At 36.2% G+C, this 22,290-nt stretch overlaps 1 protein-coding gene across 1 annotated transcript in view; it reads right to left on the minus strand.

Moving 5' to 3' along the window:
* Window positions 1–1,057: 1,057 nt before the first annotated feature.
* The window catches only part of LOC135225786 (uncharacterized), a gene marked incomplete in the record, with an annotated part of 392,131 nt that continues 370,898 nt past the window's right edge, over window positions 1,058–22,290 (minus strand). Inside the window, 1 exon segment of the mRNA XM_064265264.1 lies at window positions 1,058–5,614. Within this exon segment, the coding sequence (XP_064121334.1) occupies window positions 5,304–5,614 (311 nt within the window).

Genomic DNA, 22,290 nt, shown 5'->3' on the forward strand with positions numbered 1-22,290 from the left:
CTCCAGTAATTAAAGCGATTTTCCTTTGTTGGGGAAGGTGATTATGCTTTGCTTTTCATCTGCTTCTGGGTTTTTGGTAGCGAGGCGCTTGGAGCGACCTTTTGTTACATTCTATTATCATTTATTTTCAAGTTCATCATTTAAGTGTTTCAATAGTTGGTAGTTCCCTTTGATCATAGAATATGAACGACTTCACATGCGCTTTGGATCGAGATTTTCTTACCTGAACTTTCAGCTTTCGTATTATTTTTATTATTATATCATCCTTGGAATCATTAGTTGATTGCGCTTCGTTATTACCGTATTCTCTATAGCTACTAACGGTAGGGGTTTCATTTTAGTTAGCTAGTGTATTTAAATTTCTCGGAAGAGCCACTGAAACCCGATTTTCAGCTCCAATTTGGCTTGTCCTGTTTTGTCACGTAAAATTTTAAGTTCATTTTATATTAAAAATATGCCGTGAGTTGTTGCAGTTTCGTGTACCAGATTCCACAAGGTTGTAAGGTTGCTTGATCCACTGAATGCACATTTTAGATCGTTATCAGTTTTTCTGCAATTATGTTATTTGTTTGTTTGTTTGTACGGTATTTGCAATGGTTTTGAACCGCATGAGTTCCTTACCTTATCCTGATACTTTCGTTCACTTTAGGGCCATTTTTGCCCACTGCATCAAATTACTAGCTATTTTTAGCAATGTCATATATACTTACGTCCTTTATATATATATATGATATAGATATATTATATATATATATTCTATATATATATTATATATAGCGTATAGATGTATGTATATATAGTGAATCTAATATTACTCTTCCTCTTTCTATCAGTTCTTTATCTTTCGATAGTTTTACTGCGCGTTGTACGAGGTTCGTGGATTTTGTTAATTACATCATCTAATTTATCAAGATCAACTACTTTCCGACTGATTTGGGTTTTAGTTTCAACAAGCCATTTATTTTCTTCAGTCGCCTAATATATAACGTTTGGTGGACATTATCACAAAAGAAAATATTGCATTTATTGAAAAACGGAGGAAAATCAGTACCAAGTAATTACAAAACTGTTTTATAATAAAACATATTTTGGTGCATCATCACCAGATCAGGTTCACATCATAAAAGCCAGTTATCAGTTGAATGATATCAAGAGCCACCCAAATTGGTATGAAAATACTAGGAGTTAACATTACCATGCTCTTTTTACATCCTTTTAATATTCACAAACAATCATATGCTCACATCAAACAATGAAATTCTATACAGTACACACAGTGAAATTCTAGACAGCCAAAACTATCGAGGTGATACAAAAGAAAATAATATTCACTTTGCATTTAGAAGAAGTAGCATAAAGAGATAGCAAATGTCATAATAAAAATCTAATGGAATGTACAATCCAAATGTCAGACCTGGGTAACACAAACTGAAGAATTACTGCATTATGTTTCAAACAACCCTAAATTGCTGGTATGGCATGACCAAAGATGACTGGCGTATGTACCCGACACTTATGTTTGTATAGAAATACAAGAACCACTTGTGTAAAAGGTCGAAAATGTTGGCAAAGGTCATGTTTTATTAATTAATAATGGTTTTCTGCTTGGCACTTTCCTAATTTTAGGGGAATTTGAGACTAGCAATTCCCGTGATTCGGCAACGTTATTCACACAGACATCCCAATCGTCCTTATCAATAACAGCACAAGTAAAACTTCTCTTTAGGAATTCAGATATTTGAAAACCTCTCTCAGAGCACTTATAGAATTTGACATTAATCTGTAATTACTCTACTCTGCTCTTGAGTAATGAATTTCTCGTAAACTGAATATATTAAGTTGGAAAGCCATTTTCGTACAGTGATACGTAGTTCTTTCAAGAGGCTTAATCCACTGGAACACGCACTATCCAATGGAAGTCAATTTCTACATAATCTTATTAACGCCGACATCTACAGTAACCGAATATAGCACATTTAAATGTTTTTAGAGAAGAAAACCTTCGAAACATTTCCCATTGTAGACCGTTAAAAACAAACACGCTCTGCATTTAACTTTAAAATACATGCATTCGGCTAATTAAAATCTTGTGGTCTTTATCACAATGAAATGTAAAAATGAAAACAGACATTAGTTTGCGTTTGTATGTGGGAATCGCCAATTGGAATTAGTGATAAATTTGTTTTCTTCCTCGCATGAGGTATCAACGCCTGTCTCTAATATTATTATACGTGAGCTGTCAAGAGGGCGGCCTGCTCTGTAAATCTGACTCAGCGAAGGGCAAGGGAACAGTCTTGACTCTTGGGTGATACTTTCTTGTCGTCATATATGAAAAGTATTGGATAACAATTCAGGAAGTGATTATAAATCTTGACTTGTAAGCAATTTAGAGCCCCTTTGTTAATCTCATGGATGTCTTTCAACAAGAAAGCTGAAATTATTCCTGACGTATTTAAGCGTCATAACTATTCAAATTATTGTCTGGCAATAATAACAAATGGACTGAAAATAAAACTTACATATGATTGATGCTCACTAAGAAAGAGGAGCAGTTTGTAAGATTTAAACCGAAAATATTGACGATTTGTGTGTGTGTGGTGGGGGGGGGAGGTGTTCCATAAATGGAGTATGTCGAAGTAATCTCCATAATGAGTGCCCCGTTAGTGGGCTTTTAGAATTAGTGTTTTTTTTTATAGTTAGACATGACGATTTTACACTAATAACTGTTTTTTGTTTTTGTTGAGCAATTAGGGAGATGACCTAAATAACAAATGATTTGGATGACAATAGCAGATGATAAAGTACCGTTTCTTATAGCCATATCACAACGGCGTTAAGACTGGGAGTTAGAAGTTACTAAGTTATTAAAAAGAGCTTAATGAGACCACTGAGCTAAAATTCTTGGCTCTTATACAGCTGGCCCATACGGGTTCTTATAAAATGAATGAGATTTATTTTCTGAAAAGTTACAATTTCGTAAATTATTCATAACTAGATCAAAATCGCAGAAAATTCTGACATAAAAGATTTTTATCCAATACTTTCCATTTGTGTCATTAGACAATTGGAATCAACACAAAATATGTTTTATTCTTGGTGTTGTATTAAATTCTCTACAGGTAGGAAGAGTCACGAATAGTAGTAATTAAGTAACTTTGCACTGAACGGGTGTTTCCACCTCTCATAGGAAAAATACCACCGTTTTTCTCACTGTCTAGATAGCTGCTACAATCCTACTGTGCGTCTAATCTTCTTTAATTTGTTATTATCTTTATATGGTCTAACCTGGAAGCTCACCATATTCAGTCACCAAAGGGATACATAAAAAATTAAAACTTAAAAGACCTCATCATCCCTATTTCTGTACACTGTGTTCGCAAGTTGCCATGCCCCGCCCCCCCCCCCACCACCCACCACCCCCAAAAAATAAATAAGCTTCTGTTACTATCCGAAATTGTCAGTTAATATTACAATATCAGTACTGGTATGCAACCCTGAAACGTAAGTAAATCTCGCTCACATTCGGAATAAGTGATAGGATCAGTTAAGATTCCCTTCATGTCCAACGTGATGAAGATCTTAATAATAATAATAATCCCCACATTATGGATATCTCAATATAAAGAAAAGAGACTATAAAGCAATAATCTCCACCCTATGGAATGAGGTGAAGATTAACAAGCTTAGTGACAAAATCACTTAACATTTATTACAAAACTTTGTTCCATGAAATTGGCTTCATAGTCATTTGTTCTTAACGCAATTCTGTTCCAACTAATTATTTATTACATGTAGAGCATAAATTCATATAACTATATTGCTTAATTACACAATACTATTAAAAATAAAAAAAGCTTACTATATCCCAAATATTAAAATTAAACAACTGACATAACAACTCATAACTTGTGCAATAAATATTTGTATAATTTCTCTGAAACCTTTATGTTGAAGGTTTTGTAATAATAGCAAAACAGCTGCACCAACTACATAAACAAATTTTCATCTAGAATCTAAACTTAGGAGACTTAATTTTGTATCCTGCTTACTGATCCCGTGCCAACAACGAACCTAGGGTGAAAACTGAAGTGGCAGAAGGAGAAAGGTAACAAAAATATGCTTGTAATAATTTTCCTGAAAAATGAACCTTCCTGTTACTGCACCTGATTATATTTGTACAGAGTCACGTTTAATGCATGATTAAAAAAGCAATCTAACGGATGAATACTGATGAATCAAAACCGTGCAAAAGCGTAACATAATATATGTATACCCCAAAATTATGTAAAGTGAAAAGATTACTATACCTAAGCTATCTTCAACCCAAAGGAAGTACCTATTAGCTTAAACTTCATAAAACCTCGCTACAGTTATTCTTTCCTACATCAACTTACTAGTAAACTATGACCCTTCACAAAAAACATCATTAGCTAGATAAGAATCACTACAGCCTGAATATGAAGAATCCATTAATATTCTGAAGAGAAAGTAGAATTAGGTATATTGTACAAATATTAAGTCAACTCCTATTAGTATTCCAACCATTTATTCCAATTATAACTACAAATCCCTGTGCATAGTCTTCACTCAACACTATCACACAAATACATAAGAAAGGAATGATAAAAAAACTACCCGATTCTCTGGCAGACGCCGAGCACAATGTAAGAATCCACACAAAATGGCACACTATATAAAGTTCAACAACTGTACAAATACAGTGTCAGTGCTGCAAATACAAAACAGTATTCATATAATACCAGCGCAGTTGCTGTTGCATTGCTGCCTTATATCAAATACCACATACAAGACCTTATTCAAAGCTTATACAGAATATATATATTTATTTATTCAATATATGTACAACAGTCTTGTTCAAAAGGTGATATCACCATCTGTGCAAAAGAAACCTTTCATATATGGAATATTGTCTACAAGTCATGGCTGCTGATTTTTAAAAAATCTCTATTATGTAATGAATATAAGAATGCCCAATGCTGTTTACTTTCATTGTCCATTCCGCTGAAGCGTCGAAACTCAATAGAAAAAAGGTTGTTCTCTTTGTTCATGGTGCAAGTAACGAACATGAAAGTAAAGGGATCACTGAAGGATTTATGAATGTGTTTCTATCTTATAAGTTAACCATTTCCTTAATAATTATGAAGTTGATGATTCTCAGCAAAATTTTCCATTTTTTAAGATCACCCATTTTTCCAAAACTAAATACACTGGTAATTTATGACGTAAAATTGCTTGGTATCTCACTGAAAGTTATCCAAATAAATATAGTTGACACTTAAGTGCTAGTGGATGTCAGGAGGTCTTCCAAGATTCCTTATTTTATTTTCAAGATTTGTGTCATAATAATTTCCTTGATTTCCAACATCGTCATCAACATTCATGTCCTGATGATTAAAGCTATCAGCCTGGAATGGTTGAGGAACCTCCAGAGCTCCTAAATTTCCATTCTTCAGCACTTCTCTTCTCTCTTCGTGGATACCGTCTCTGTCATGGACTTCACGATTCTGTTTGATCTCATTGCCCTCTTCATCCTGGTCATCCATCATATCCTCAACAATCTTCTCCTCTTCGTCAATGGCTGCATCTAAATTATCTGCATAAATGAGAAGTCAGTGTTATGTTACATAAGGCTTAAATACACTAACATATATATATATATATATATATATATATATATATATATATATATATAATTAAATATATATATATATATATATATATATATATATATAAATAATTTTTATGGATTATACTATTAGCAGATAATAACACGCAGGAGAAGAATAGAACAACAAGTTATTAATATCAATAACTTAAGTGTGGGATAACATGAATATGGGGCAGAGCTGACAAATATACTCCAACATTCAGAGAAATAGCTTTGGGCCATGTAGAGCTTAAGACCTTCACTGAGCTCACCTTCATACATGATACTACAATACAAGTATCACGCACCACATAGAAAGGTGGTGAAAATGAGAGAAGGCAATAAGAGTTGGGTCAGCTGCTTTGCTTTGATGTTCCTGGTGACATAACATCCAACAGATGACCACCATTCATTCCCGAGGTATGAGCCTTTCTAGCCAAATAAACGAGGCAGGAAATTCACTACAGCACCGCCTACAGCCTGGCAGCCAATTGCATACCGAAAGGACTCACTGATCGCCTAAGGTCACCCTCATTGCCAAGTGCGATGGACGCGACTAGAAATCATAGGTACCCTGGGTCGCCCTGACAAATCCAAACATAAAAAACCTCAATCTGTGATAAATGCAACTTTAACTTGTCAACGCCCTGAAAGTCAACTACCGAGTAAGGATGAGGGGACAGTTGCCCGTAAATCATCTATACTGACCTGTTCATAAATGATTCTATCTCATTGCAACCTTGTACCTTATCAGTATCCCAAAAGGTATTTTACCCAGTATGAATATGGAACAGTTGCGCTAGTTATCTTGTACTTAGGTATATACTCATGTTACATTCTTATTTGCATACAATTTCATTCGTGTGTGTAAACTATATAGTATCTAATGACATCCTGAAAAGTGCAATCTCATAAGGATATGAAGCGGTCACAGTGACATGAGAGGATGTGGAGGATATTCCTCTCATCTTTGTTTGTCTCAACGCCAGAGGCTTATCATCTTTTTCACTCTGTTGCCAAACCCACGTTTTAGCCAATGGGTTTGGCAGTCTCACAAAGTGTTCATACACCCATGTACTAGTAAATCGTGTACGTCTCCACCACGCAGTCTCCAAACCGGATGGATGATCGACCACCTGCATTAAAAGTCACAGCCTGCTTACAAAGTTAGATGTTTATTTGCATCTTGAGTATGAAATTCCTTACACTATTTCATTACACAAAAACATGACATATTTACAAGTTACACCAGTAAGGTTATTGATGATTTTAAAGACTAGATCACTCAGCAAATTTTTCTGTAATACTGTTACTATGTTTCAGTAACAGAAGACAAGAGCTTGCAGCCAACCTTAAATTCATAAATCTGTCATTTCCCTCTTTTAGGTGCTGGAAAATAGATGCAAGGCTTCGTTGGCCAATCATTCATGATGACTAGCTGGTAACTTTATGAAGCTGAATGGAGTTAGTTAGATAGCCTGAAATTTTAATCTCATTTTCATTTCTAATCCTTTTGATTTTTCGTTTCAAGTGCAGAATTATTAGACCTGCCAAGTTTTATACATACACGCACACAACACACACACACACTTATATAATATATATATATATAGATATCGAGCTACAATGTCCTTTGATATCTAATTCGCTCTACCTCGGAATTAATATTATTTTCATATATGCTTAACAGAAGGGGAATTTTTTCTCGATAATAGACTTGCCTGGATCGGGACGCGAACCCAGGATCCTTTCAAATCCAGGAACGTCAGTGAAGCTTTTACCTACTACCTGACGTTCCTGGATTTGAAAGGATCCTGGGTTCGCGTCCCGATCCAGGCAAGTCTATTATCGAGAAAAAATTCCCCTTCGGTTAAGCATATATGAAAATATATTAATTCCGAGGTAGAGCGAATTAGATATTAAAGGACATTGTAGCTCGATATATGTATATGAATCACGGAAAGTGATATGACTTTTATATATATATATTATAATTATATATATATATATATATATATATATATATATATATATATATATATATATATAGATATATATTTTATATTATATATATGTACAACTGAATCACGAAAGTTTGGTACGTGATACAGGACGTTGAACGTTGAAAGATGTTGCAGACACGAGTTTATGCAAATATTTTGAGGAATGATGAAAGACAAAGTAATTTTGAGCAGAAAATGTTTTATAAACATATGCATTTTAAGGCTTTGTTTGTCAGTGAGGGGAATTTGAATATAACTGTTATCATTAGTGCAGTTGGTAGTGAGCTTCCTATTACGTAGTGAGAGGTCGAAAGTAGTCTGGGATGTTGGGGGATGAGCGTTGGTGCCTAATAAGAGGACGATGTAGGGATTAGGGCGATATGAATAGAGAACCTCCCATGCAAATGTATTATTTAGATTTTGAAGAAAAAATGATGCATGCATCTTTGAATCCATTTCCCTCCCTATCTGTGGTATTCATTGTACACCGATAAAAAATATAAACAAGCCTAACTGAATCTCCCATCCATCAAAGGTAGGCTGGCTTATTCATTAGACACATATCAAAAATTTCAAGTTTATTCCTAAAAATTTCTCCCTCCCCATCTCAAGTATTCATTAGAACCAGTCATAGCCGTTGACCTAGTCATGATTCCTATTTAACAATGTCGTGACGAGGCTGCAGGACAGAGACTGCAAGAATTCAACGTACACAAATGAATGTTTACACTACTTACTTGATATGTAAAGCCATACGTTAACACTGTTAGCTACTTGTTTAAATTAGGTTACTTGCATAAAAAAGAATCATATTTAAGACAGTCAACCCGCTTGCCTCATCACATCAACCTCCCCCTCCCCAAGCCCATCCCAGACTACCCCAACTGCCATCATATGAAAGCAGCCCAAATTATAACGGTTATTTAAAATTTCCTCTCACCAACGAACGAAGCCTCAAAACACGTTTATAGAACATTTTCTGCTCAAAATTACTTTTTTCTTTCATTCCTCAAAATATTTTCATAAACTCGTGTTTCACCCTACACACACACACACACGCACACACACACACACACACACACACATATATATAATATATATATATATATATATATATATATATATATCTTCTTCCATCTGGTTCCCATTTTTATATGGGGTCACCATTTCGGATGAGCCGCCTTTCCATCTATTTCTACCCTGCACTTCTGCCTCATCAATTCCTTCCATCTCTTTCTTGGTCTCCCTCTTCTTCTTCCTTGAACCTCCATCCCCATAGTATGTCTCCCAGCATGGTCCTCATCTCTCCTCAACAGGTGTCCATACCATCTCAGCCTCCTCTCCTGCACTTTCTTTGATACTTCCACCACCATAATTATTCGACCCCCTTATGTATAGTCATTTCTGATCCTATCCTCTCTTGTCACCCTAGACATCCATATATAGATATATATATATATATATATATATATATATATCATATATATATATATATATCTATATATATTTAAAATCTTACAAGTTATATAGATATTTAAATGTTCTTTTGTTCAAAATCTTAAAATCTCCAAAAGTTCTTCACCGATGGCTTTGAAATTTTGACACCCCATAATAAAAACACGAGTGTATTTATTATGGGGTCTTATCCGAAGGGGGTGGGGTGAGAAGGGATTCCCAGAAACGGACCTGGTTCTGTCCGTGAAATGGGGCTGATTATGCCCATAGACTTAGTTTCTTTATAAATTTATCATACATAATTTCTGCATATGACTTATGATTTGGAAAAGTATACTATAGAGTAAACATAAAATGGGGTGGAGTGAGAGAGAAGAGCGGGTGTTTGGGTGGAGACAGAGAGAGAGAGAGGGTTGGTATTAGTGAGAAAAAAAAGAGGGAAAGAGAGTGATTGTTGGAGAGAAAATGGAGCAAGAGGGAGAGGAGGAGAGAGAGACAGAGAGTAGAGTATTAGAGAGAGAGGACGAGAGGAGCGGTTGTTTGGGAGGAGAGAGAGAGTTGGCATTAGTGAGAAAGAGGGAAAGAGACAGTGACGGTTGGAAGAGAGTGATGGTTGGAGAGAGAGAGAGAGAAGGGAGCTTTCTCTTTTTTTCTTTTCCATTTAACCAGACTGAGCCACAGCAACACGTGGCTGGGTACAGCTAGTATATATATATATATATATATATATATATATATATATATATATATATATATATCAATGTGCATCAACAACGAAAGAGGTTTGTGGTAATGGAAAGAATGCGGAGATATGTGCATCAAGTCAACAAGAAATTGCACTGATGGTATTTCTGCCTTATTGGACTTGGACAGGTGGGCTATTTACTCTTTATAGTATAATAACTACTTCTTTCTAAATAGAACTGGTTTTGCACTTTAGAAATCATGTTATTTCAATGATCATGCCCTTTTTTGAGTAAATTTCTGGAAAAACACGGGTTTCATGCATACAGTCACCAAGATTGCATTAAATCAACAAACAACTTTTATTGTTCTACAAACCCAGCCAAGCATAGATTCCAACTCCTGTTTCACTAAGTGCAGTAACATCGAGTTTCTTAAACAATTTTAATCTTATACAGTTATCTCGACGTTGAGAAGACTTCAGAGAAGAAATGTCCTGCTAGAGGTTCTGGGGAGTTCCTGCCTTTCAAGTATCAAGAGTAGACTTTATTTTCTGCAATACAGTCAAGAGGACGTCTGCAATTGCCATTCTCCTTTTGTGAAGCCACCGCTTCGAGTCGCTAAACTGAGCAGCAAGTATTTGAATTACCTCACTGTTCCCCCAATTCATGCAGTGTAAGATTTTGCCTTTTTATGTAAATAGGAGATACCATTCTGCATTTACCTTTGTTAGTAAGCTTGTAAATAAACCTTTGTTGTGTTAGAGTTTCTTTCTATATTCGTATCCCCAGTTTCAACTGTTGGTGTTGAAACATTTTGTTTTTATTTGTTTCATATCGAACTTGAAGCGGACCTCTCTCAGAGGCCGTAACATTGTGGCGACCTTGCTTAGGCTATCAACATTTTAACAGTTTGAAACAGAGAATATAGAAAGAACCAGAATGAGTGAGATGGTGAAAGAGTTGAGTCAGGCAAGCTTCTAGGTCTAGAGGAGAATGATCTCCGTGAGTATGTTGAAAAGAAAGAAAGAGAAAAGTATGAGAGAGATGAAAGAGCGGCTGAAAGAGAAGTGAGGAAAATGCAGCGAGAGGTAGAAATGCTGGTAATGCAGCAGGAAGAAAGAGAAAAATTAAGTATGCATGAGCAGGAAGAGAGAGAGAAAGAGCGTATGCATGAGTTGGAAATTGCTCGGTTACGGGAAAGTGCTCGTAACAGTCGGACAGGCGAGAACGAAAACGGAGCTGATAGGTTAGGTATCAGTGCAGTGCTGAAATTAGTACCAAAGTTTGATGAGGAAGATGTTACGACATATTTCATGTGTTTTGAGAAGTTAATGGAATGAGTAGGTTCTCCTAAAGAAATGTGGACTTTATATTTGCAGTCAGTTTTGAGTGGTAGGGCACTTAATGAGTATAGTTGCATGTCTAAGGAGGAATGTGATAATTATAATATTGTGAAAGAAACTGTTCTTAGCGTGTATAGGTTAGTACCGGAGGCGTACCGTAAGAAATTTAGAAGTTTGAGAAAGGATGAAAATATTACGTATGTAGAATACGGTAAGAAGTTAGAAAGGCTGTTTTTTGATTGGTTAACTTCTGCTAAAGTTGAGGATTTTGATAGTTTGAAGAACTTAGTGTTATTAGAAAACTTCAAAATTTAAGCTTTATATAGAGGATAAGCGAGCAGTATCTTTTGCAGGAGCAACTAGGCTAGCTGACGAATATAGTCTAACTCATAATTTGAGTGTTAGTAAGAAACGAAATGATTCTTCGTCTGGTAGAGTACAAAGCAATAAAGGTTTCAGTCCTAGTAATAGCAATGCGAGTAAAAGTGACTATTCCTGTTATACATGCGGAAAACCTGGTCATACGTCTAAGGTTTGTAAGAGTAAAATGGCATCTAGTGGCTCAGAATTAACTTGTTTCCGATGTAATGGGAAAGAGCATTTAGCGAGAAATTGTGCAGTAGAAAGGAAGGACGGTAAGATACCAGTATCGCTAGTTAACTTTTCGTCAAGTAGGAATGATGTGATGAGAGAAACTAGGAAAATTTTTGGTGAATTTCTGTCAGAAGGCGTAGTTTCCTCTCTTGGAGGAGTAGATTCAAGGGAAGTAGTCTTGCTTCGAGACACAGGAGCTGCTGTTTCACTGATTAGGGGAGAGTGTGTGCCAAACAGGGCAGAAATCAATATGGAAGAGAAAGTCATGTTAGGTGGATTTCCTAACACTTGTGTCCTTTGTCCTTTGTTGAAGTTGAATTTAGAAAGTCAGGTAGTGTCAGGAGAAGTGAAACTTGCAGTTGTGGACAGTTTGCCCGTGGATGGCGTTGACATTATTGTTGGTAATGACTTAGCTTTATCCAAGAATGTGAATCCTGTTGTGAGGGATATTCCAGTGCCTGAAATGGTAGTAACTAGGTCGGGTTTAGATATAGACGTAGACTACGGTCATAATTAGTTCGTGGATTCGAACGAGAGTAAGTTCGTGGATTCGAACGAGTGTGAGTTCATGGATTCGAACGTGAGTAAGTTCGTGGATTCGAACGAGTGTGATAGAGGTAGCAAGGTTGATCTTGGCATGAGTGTGGCTGAGAGACCGGACTCTATCGATGTTGACAGTGATAGCCAAACGGAAGGCGTAGCTGTCGAGAGTAACGTAGTAAATGTACCAGTATCTAGTCCTATACTCTGTTTTTTTTCATCTGTCCATCCGCCAGTGGTGTTTTGTATGGTAACACTGCGTCCCGGGCTTGAAATAGTTACGCTGTGTAAGTTTTAGGTAAATAAAGGATATCTGGTTGTACATTTGCAACTGAAAAGTTGTTTTTAATAATTACTGTATGCGAATTACACCGTTAATATTCGAAATAGGTTATTGTATTATTGTTGAATGTAAGCTCCCTTTTCGGGGTGGCGAATGGAACAGCCAGACGCAAATTCCATCAAACAGATGCTAAACCAAGTTACGTCATATCGTATCTGGCTGAAACGCACTTTATAAAAATTAACAGTACATACTGATATACTTACGTATAATGAAGTAATACGTTGACATCTTGCCGTAGTGAACAGCGAGAGAAGCAATTTTCCCGCCACTGCGTCTGGCTGTTCCATTCGCCACCCCGAAAAGGGAGCTTACATTCAACAATAATAACAATAACCTATTTCGAATATTAATGGTGTAATTCGCATACAGTAAATTATTAAAACACTTTTCAGTTGCAAATGTACACCCAAATATCCTTTTATTTACCTAAAACTTACACGTAGCGTAACTATTTAAAGCCCGGGACGCAGTGTTACCATACAAAAACCCCACAGCCGGATGGACAGATGAAAAAAAACAGAGTATAGTTACGGTGATGAATTAGGCTCTAACGTTTTGGATAAGGATGAGCCAGTCAAGTTGCAGAGAGAGGATGAGACATTAAACCAAATTTTTTAATGTGAGCCTGATGATGATCTCGATGATGTGTGTAAGGAAACTTTTTGTTTAAAGGACGAAGTTTTGTGTCGTTATGTTAGTCCTAAGTCAGGTAGTAAAGGGGAAGTCACAGAACAATTAGTGGTTCCTAGGAAGCTTCATGAGCTAGTTTTGAAGTCAGCACACGATGAGCAAGGACATTTGGGAGTAAATAAAACTTTCAGGTCTATTAGTAGGGCGTACTTTTGGCCTAAAATGAAAAATGATGTAAAGAGGTATGTTTTAAGCTGTCATGAATATCAAAAAGCCGGGAAACCGATTCAAGTAATTCCCAGAGTTCCGTTGTGTAATATTCCTTCAGTAGGCGAATTTTTTGAGAATGTATTTATAAATATGTTTGGACCTTTACCTAGAAGTAAGGGTAGAGATGATTGCATAACAAATCCAGAGTATTATAAAAGCAAATTAAGAGATGTTTGGCAACTAGCACAGGAGAACGGAAGCCCGAATGGGAGTCAAGGGGGAACTGAAGGAAAACATGATCTTAGAGCAAAAGAGAGAAGTTTATGTGTAAGAGATAAAGTTTTAGTACTAGTCTCGAGAGAAAGTCCATTTTTACTTTATAAGTTTGAAGGTCCTTTTTCAATTTTAGAGAAGAAGGGAAATATACATTATAGAATTAATGTGGGTAAGAGTAGAGCAAAAGCAATGAATGTAAATTTGCTTCAGAATTATAAAGAACGCCCCGTACCTTGGCCGCCGCCTGTGCCCTTGGTAATTGTGTCCCAGAAAGAGAAATTAGTTTTGAGAAAGACGCAAGAGGTGTCTTAATCTTTCAAAGTTTTGAGCAGAGTTCAGAAAACGGAAAAAGTAAGAGAGAAGGATAATGTTATAGCAGATAGCCTCTCTAGAGTTTTCAGAATGAGTAGCCTAATAACCGTTTTCTGTTATCGCACAAGGTATGTGTGAGTGGAGAACTGTGCGTGTTTGACTGGATTAAAGCTTTATGCAGAATTGTTCCCTGCTGTTTAATTCTAGTTTCTCTTTAGAAAAAAATAAAATCAGTTGATTTCATTTTTTTTCTATTTTTGGTAATGGTAATTGCTTCATAGCAAAAAAAGATAAAGGAAAGGAAAATGCATCTTCGAGAAATTCTGCAATAAGGAGGCTTTCGCGCCCGTGTTGGAGGCGCCTGTTTTCGCGGTTGTTCTGGAATCGTCGGGTGTGTTGTGGAGCGCAACACGCGCCAAGTGTCGGGAGGAACGCAGTGAAATATGATGCAATATTCCGTCGAGTCTTCCAAGAAGTTCTAGTAATCTCGGGAGCCTGTGACGTTCGCCGTAGGCTCCGCCCCTAGAGTGCCGTATAAATACGACGGTAGTAGCAGGAGAAAGCAGAGATCATAAAATCAGAGATGACCAGTTAGTCACAGAGAGATATCCTCAGTAAGAGCCACAGATCAGATTATCAGTGAGAGATCAGCAGCAGCAGAGATCATCCGAGAGGGATAAGAGGAAAGGAACTGACGAAGGATCAGAAGAAAAGTTGCTCGAGAGTTGGTTGGATACTGGTCTAATCATCTTCAGGAGTGGACGACCGAGTTATCTCAACGTTGAGAAGACTTCAGAGAAGAATCCTGCTAGAGGTTCTGGGGAGTTCCTGCCTTTAAGTATCAAGAGTAGACTTTATTTTCTGCAATACAGTCAAGAGGACGTCTGCAATTGCCGTTCTCCTTTTGTGAAGCCACCGCTTTGAGTCACTAAACTGAGCAGCAAGTATTTGAATTACCTCACTGTTCCCCCAGTTCATGCAGTGTAAGATTTTGCCTTTTTATGTAAATAGGAGACCATTCTGCATTTACCTTTGTTAGTAAGCTTGTAAATAAACCTTTGTTGTGTTAGTGTTTCTTTCTATATTTGTATCCCCAGTTTCAACTGTTGATGTTGAAATTTTTTTTTTTTTATTCATTTTATATCGAACCTGAAGCGGACCTCTCTCAGAGGCCGTAACAAGGACAGAGGCGATCTTTCACAGAAAACAATGAACCAATAGTTCTGGGGTTTTTTGGAATAAGTTTCAGGTTGAGCGCTCCAATGTGTTTGTGGATTATCTTGATAACTTGGTTCTGAAAATTATGGTTATTTGGTAAATATGGAAAGCTGGCATACATAAGAAGTTTAGGGACGTTGTAAGTTGGAATGGGAGGGGAACATTTCTTATCAAGGACCTGGTAAATGATTTTGTAAATAAGTTTGGTTGGGAAACAATTAATGTTAAAATACTGGATTAAAAATACAATTTCACAGTGAAAAGCTGCCCAATTGGAAGTTAAACTAAAAGCTCTATGTGCAAGAGTATAAATGGCATTGACTTTAAAATTGAAAAACCAAAAGCTATAAAAACTGAAGCTAAGAGCCGAAAATGTCTTCTTCCTGTAAATAGTGGTATGAAAATCCTCGTGCTCTTTTGAGACTAAAACATCCAAAAAACCTAGCTTACCATAACATTTCATTTCCAGGGTAAATTTGATGTTGATAAGAAACTGATTGGCAAAATGTAAAAAGCTTAAAATGTATCTCTCATGCATCATATATATATATTATATATATATATATATATATATATATATATATATATATATCTATATATATATATATATATATATATATATATATATATATAGATATTATATATAATACCTTGAGACGCAAGCAGCCCAACATACGAATTTTTTTAGATACGAGTTCCAACTTGGTCCATATTTTTGTCTGAGATACAAGTGGAATTCAGAGATATGAGTAACTGAGTCGTGCTTTGGGAGGCTGTCGCTAGATGGCACACGGGTCTAGCATCAGCACAACCAGAACTTTTTAATGACACTTGGTTGTCACATTTACCTAACATTTTAAAAGGCAGGCAAAAGGAAACCCACATTCTAGTAAATAAGTTCAAAAACAGTAAACACAATTGATGAAAGTATTGTTTTAATGTTTTACGAACTAGTTGTGTAAATGTGTAAAGCCATGAACAACCAAACGAGAAAAAAATTGTTCGCTAAATACAACCGAATTGGATAACAACTTCCATTTGGCTTGTATGTCAACCATCGTACGATAGCAAACAACTGCCGTAGTTATCTTATCAATGATGTTATGTTGAATAGTACTGATATATTTAATGTAATAACTTTAATTGCTATAGATCAAAGATCAGCAAGGAAATATACTGGTAAATTTAAACAAGTTATAGCTGAAGATGAGAAAACTGTTCAAGCTGCTAATGACTATTATCATGCATCGGCATTCGGCAACAAGGATAAAACTCCCGTACTTATGCTATCAAATACAACTGCAGATAAAATTGAGAGAAAATCATTTTATCAAAACTACTGGGTTTGAAAGAACACATTTTACTGTTGTCACGCTGATAACATAATGTAAAGCTCGCATTACGATGAAATTAAGTGAAAATAAGAAATGGAATGACCCCCCATATGTTACCGAAAAAAATTAGTTCACAACGAGTTTTATTCAAGTCATATTTCGACTTAAAAACACATTGTATAACGAAAATGACCTTGTCTGATATAGATAAAATATCTAGAAATTCGTTTATGCTAACTAGAAGCAAGAAAATTTGCTCAGAATTGAGCTAAATACGCTGAAATAAACTCGTATTCGACATCAGCTGATTTCCAAACCAAAACATTGACTGCTATATGTTAGTATTTTACAATACAATAATATGAGAATACATACAATATTATTGGATACAGTAAAGTAATGTATAACTAGTTAATAGATTCATGGAAAAGATACATATTCGTTACGTTTTTATTTCATAATTAAACGCAGTTCTACTATCATAGTCAGAATGCACTGAACCTCCAGAATTGGCTTATATTAATAAATTATTAAATCGTATATGTAATAGAGTACACTGTAGGCTAGGCTACTGTATTCGTATGATATACCATAGTCTATACACTAGGCTAACTCTTGTTAATGTTACTCAATTTCTCTCTGTACTGAATTAACATAAGCCAATATGCATTGAACCTAGAGAATTAGCTGAAATTAATAATTATTATACCGTATATGTACAAATTATACTATGTAGTGTAGGCTAGGGGTAGCCATAAGTGAAGATGGTACTAATTACCCTAGTGTAGGCTAGGCATATTCAAGATACGATTTTCCAACAAACAGGTATTCTCCTAAGCAGGAGAATACCTGTACATGTGTGTTTCTTAATTAAAAACATGACTTTTTCATAATTCAGGATGGTTTGGGAATGTTTCACAGGGCTGGAACAGATTAAATCTATTTCCGTTATTTTAAATGGGAGAAAGTTCTTCGTCGATTGCTTTGAAATTTGGACACAACATTGCATCTGAACATGCGTGTTTTTATAAGTGGGTTTCATCCTACCTCCCACCGTCCGAAGGGGGTGGGAGTGAGAAGGGATTCCCTGAAACGGAGATGGTTCTGCCCGTAGTCTTAGTTACTTTACAAATTTATCATACAAAATTTTCTTTTTTCTTTTCTTAATTCTTTTTGCAGAGATTTCAAAGAATTTGGGAGGAGGATGGATGGGGCACAAAGGTATTCCTTCTCACCGTCCATTTTACCAAAAAAGTCTTGAGTATAAAGTGATTGTCTGTGTATTAATGTGTGTTCTATGTAACTAGCTGCAGTTGAATAATGAGATAGAATTAAGAAAATTTAAGCAATATTCTACATTCATTCAAATTAAGCAATATTCTACATTCATTCAATTAACATAAATAATGTAACAATACAGGCAGGCAGTTAATTTGTGCGTAAGTACACGAATTCATCCACTTATTGTTGAGGCATGCAGCATTTCTAAATCTCACTTGCTTTTCAAAGAAATAATCTTAAAACCTATCAAACCAGGTATTCACTGTGCTACTACAAAGGTGTGTTCTGTGCAACCTGGGCAATAGTGATATTACACATTCTCAGGATTTGACAATGGCCTCATTGACAATTCAACTGAATCATTTAATTACTTTTAAATTATATTTTTCCTTCAATTTACAATACCCACAGTGAAATGTGCTGCAGTGATACTGGTAGTGAATAATTTATCAGTCAGAGGCACACTACTTTTGAATTACTACTATACTAGTTTATGTGAACATTGATGATCAGGTAACATCAACAATTCGGTAATGCACAAGAATCAGAGTCGATAGCATACTAGTACAGTGGTACCTGAGATACGAAGTTAATCCGTTCCGAGGTGGCCTTCGTATTATGAATTTTTCGTATCTTGGAACACATTTTACATGTAAAATGGCTAATCCGTTCCAAGCCCTCCAAAAACAACCCAGTAAATTATATTTCCAGGCCTAAAACACATGTTTTAGGGTTACAATGCCGATCCGACAGAAGAAATATGACTCCAAAAAGGCAAAATACTGTACATACTTGAGTAATATTCAACTGCATGTAATGTTCAACCCCATTTTTACTGCATATATTAGGACTTTAGCATATGTCCCGTAGCAATAAGCCTAGCCTATGTTAGCGGCTGCTACTGTAGCCTAGTCTATGATTCTGACATCTAAACCTAAGAGCTAAAAGCTTAGAATATGCCAATAAAATGTATAAATAATCAGTATGTACTCATTTCAAATAATTATTAATTAATCATTAACTATAATACACAAACAAACAAAAAACAAACCTTCCAATCGATTGTTTACATTCAGCTCTTACCCATCTTACGAGTATCGATCGAGCGCCAAGCAATCATTTTTCCTAGCACACAGTAAGCCATAAATTGTCATTAGTGTCTCTCTTCAACTAATGAAACTACCAAACAGTATAATAATCATTCATTTCTATTCTTTATTCTATCTTTACCTAATGGAGATACCGAGTTACTGACAGCTATAATGAAACATACGTATACGTAACGTAATAATAAAACAGAAGAAGAATTCTCAAAAATACGTATTTGTTGGCAGTCTGATTTATTTTATATTTTATGATATCTAATTCACAATTTTTTTATTAAATGTATTGCATGTACTCAGTTCAAATAATTATTAAGTAACCATTAACTATAATAAGCAAACAAAAAAAAAGCTTCCAAACGTCTGTTTACATCCAGCACTTACGAGTATCGAACGATCGACAAGCAATCACTTTACACAGTAAGCCATAAATTTTCATTATCTCTCTTCAACTACTGAAACTACCAAACAGTATAATAACCATTCATTTCTATTCTTTATTCTATCTTTACCTAATGTTTTTTTTTTATTAAATGTATTGCATGAATAAGTTTCTCAATTTACAGCATCCTTTTACCAATAGAATACTTAAAGCACAAGGGGTAGATGCTGACCAATAGGAGAGCAGGACCTTATGGGGTGACTAGCATTAGGAACCAATGGGAGAGCGGGAGGATGGTGGCGAGTTTACTCAGTTGGCGGCGCGGGAGTTTTAAAATTGTTCTCGGTGGTCCGGGCGAATCTCGGACTTTACAGAAACCTTTCGTATATTGAAAACTTTTCGTATGTAGAGCAGTAAAATTTTTCGCATTGGCTTTCGTATCTCGAGTTTTTCGTAAGTAGAGCCTTTCGTATCTCGAGGTACTACTGTACTTATATACTGTCATATAGACCTAATTTTTTTTTTTATAGAGGCCAGATAGATAAGAAAAGGAAGGGAAAACTGAATGTGCTCGGATCAAGGGAGACCTTCGCTGCTCACTTTAAGTATATACCTTTTGTTTCTCTCTCTCTCTCTCTCTCTCTCTCTCTCTCTCTCTCTCTCTCTCTCTCTTCTCTCTCTCTCTCTCTTCAATAAGTCAGATTGAGGCATAAGACCAAAATGTCCTGTCTCCTGGGACTTCCCCTCAAAATCATTTGCAGGAAAAGGCAGGCAAGCCTAAGCACACTTATATAATAGGTGCAGGAATTAAGGTGCAGGGATGACAGCTGACCTTACATACACCTATGCCATACAGTATGAATGAATTTTGGTGTTGTGCTAATTTGGCATAAAACTAATTCATCAAACAATTCCTTTACATGGGAGTTCACATTATAATTAGTATACTCGTACATCAAAATGAACTTATGTTAATATGGAAAATTGGAGGACCTTGAAAAGCAAGCTTTCACTGAACTTAGTCCCTATGTAATTTACAGTATTGTTCAGTTCTCAAGTAAATGGCATCAACAACTGTACCCAGAAAATGGTTCTAAAATTTAGAAGTAAAAGAATTGAAACTGAAAGATTTCTGGTAATGGGCAGTGTGATACCTCTTCAGAATATGGCTAGATGGACTGCTACTGGTAATTGTTTAAATCCTAATTATCATTGCTGGGAGAAGGAAAACCACTAATTTACACAATTTTGACAAATGATGAATTTTCTCGGGTTGTTGTTATTATACTGTTACAAAGCAATTTAACAAGAGCACTGGGTTCCACTGCTGCTCTTTCATGAGATTTGGCTTTGGGATTTTATCTTAAATGAGAACTGAACATGGGACAAGGTAAAGTTCAAGAAGTTACGGAGCTAAGAGAGAAGAGACTGGTGGGTACAGATTGCATGTAAAAGACAGACAGGAAAGCAGCTGGGAATGAAGGGATGTTGCAAGGAATCTTTATTACCTTCTACATTGTAATAAACACAGAACACTGTACACATAAGCCCACTATAGAGAAGCCAGTCAGAGGAATAAAATGAAAGATCTCCAGCATGTGATGCTACTACCATAAATTCTGTAGCTCTAAAGAGTGTTACAAATAAAACTCTTCTGTCAGCATGTGCTAATACTATAAGCTCTGTAGATCTAAGAGAGACGGGGAAAAATGGATAATCAGACTATAGAAAAGTTCCTGTTGTTTCCCTAAGCAGGTGGGAACTATGACTCAAACCTTCCTAAACCTTGAAGACAGGTCCAGACCAAGGAAGGAGGAAACCAGTGGGGACTGAAGAACTTCATCTTCTCTGAACACCCACACTTGGTGGCTTATATCAGGTGTGACCTTCACCACTGGACTAAATGAATGACTTGGGGCTGCTTTATGATTGGAATGCAGTGCAGCCTTGGTAGAGACTAAGAACAACACCTTTGACCCAAATACAGTCTGAAGACTTGTGGCACAGTTTTTGGGGAAATGATGAGGAACCATGAGGTTAGACACAAGCTGGAAATGGAACTCTGACGATGAAAGCTAGCCCAAGAAATCCTGGATGCCCACAGCCCTCTCCTTCATCATCACACCAGTATGCAGTACATGCAATACACACACACACACACACAACAGAATCAGGTTCAATATAAATAATGTGGTGACAAGCTTTGACCATCCTCTGCTGAAGGTGAACTACCTATTAGAAGTATGTATAAGCAAGCCAATTCACCAATGCCAAATCCTTCCAACAGAGCCTCACACTTGTCCATTTATTCAATTATTTAATATACAGAACAAGAAAGGCTGACATAACAAATGACTGCAATCTACCAAGCAAAGATCAGCTCTGAAACTGGTAAAATTTACATAGGCACAGGTCCAACAAAGGATAGTTCGAGAAGCACTTAGTGAGTCGTAATTCTTACTAAGACCACAACCCATCATATGCAGCAATACAGTCTTGTGGACAATCAAAAGAAGTTCAAAAGCCTTTCAACCTGACAACTTATTGTTCTGCAGAAGAGCAGCAACCAAAGCATCATGCAGAGGTCATGAAGGCTAGTGAAGTTACATATTTCACACCCAGTACAGGATCACAAACAAAGTGTCAACCCAGAGTGTAAGAAAATCCTCGATGGAATTCTCACCTGAGTTTCCAGGGAGTAAAACACTATCCTTAAATGAATATAGTTTGCCTCTCAGTGGCCTAAGGAGCACCAGAGGAAATAGAGCAAGGACCAAGTCTGTAAGTTCCATGAGGTAGGTTCTTTGAAAAGGTAGCACTCATTGAGGGAAAGCAGGTGGCAGAGGACAAGTAAGAAGGAAGAAGGGTAACTGATCGATGAGAAGAATGAATATTATTTGAAGACCCAG

Source organism: Macrobrachium nipponense, chromosome 13 (genome assembly GCF_015104395.2).
Source record: "Macrobrachium nipponense isolate FS-2020 chromosome 13, ASM1510439v2, whole genome shotgun sequence".
Classification (NCBI taxonomy): domain Eukaryota; kingdom Metazoa; phylum Arthropoda; class Malacostraca; order Decapoda; family Palaemonidae; genus Macrobrachium; species Macrobrachium nipponense.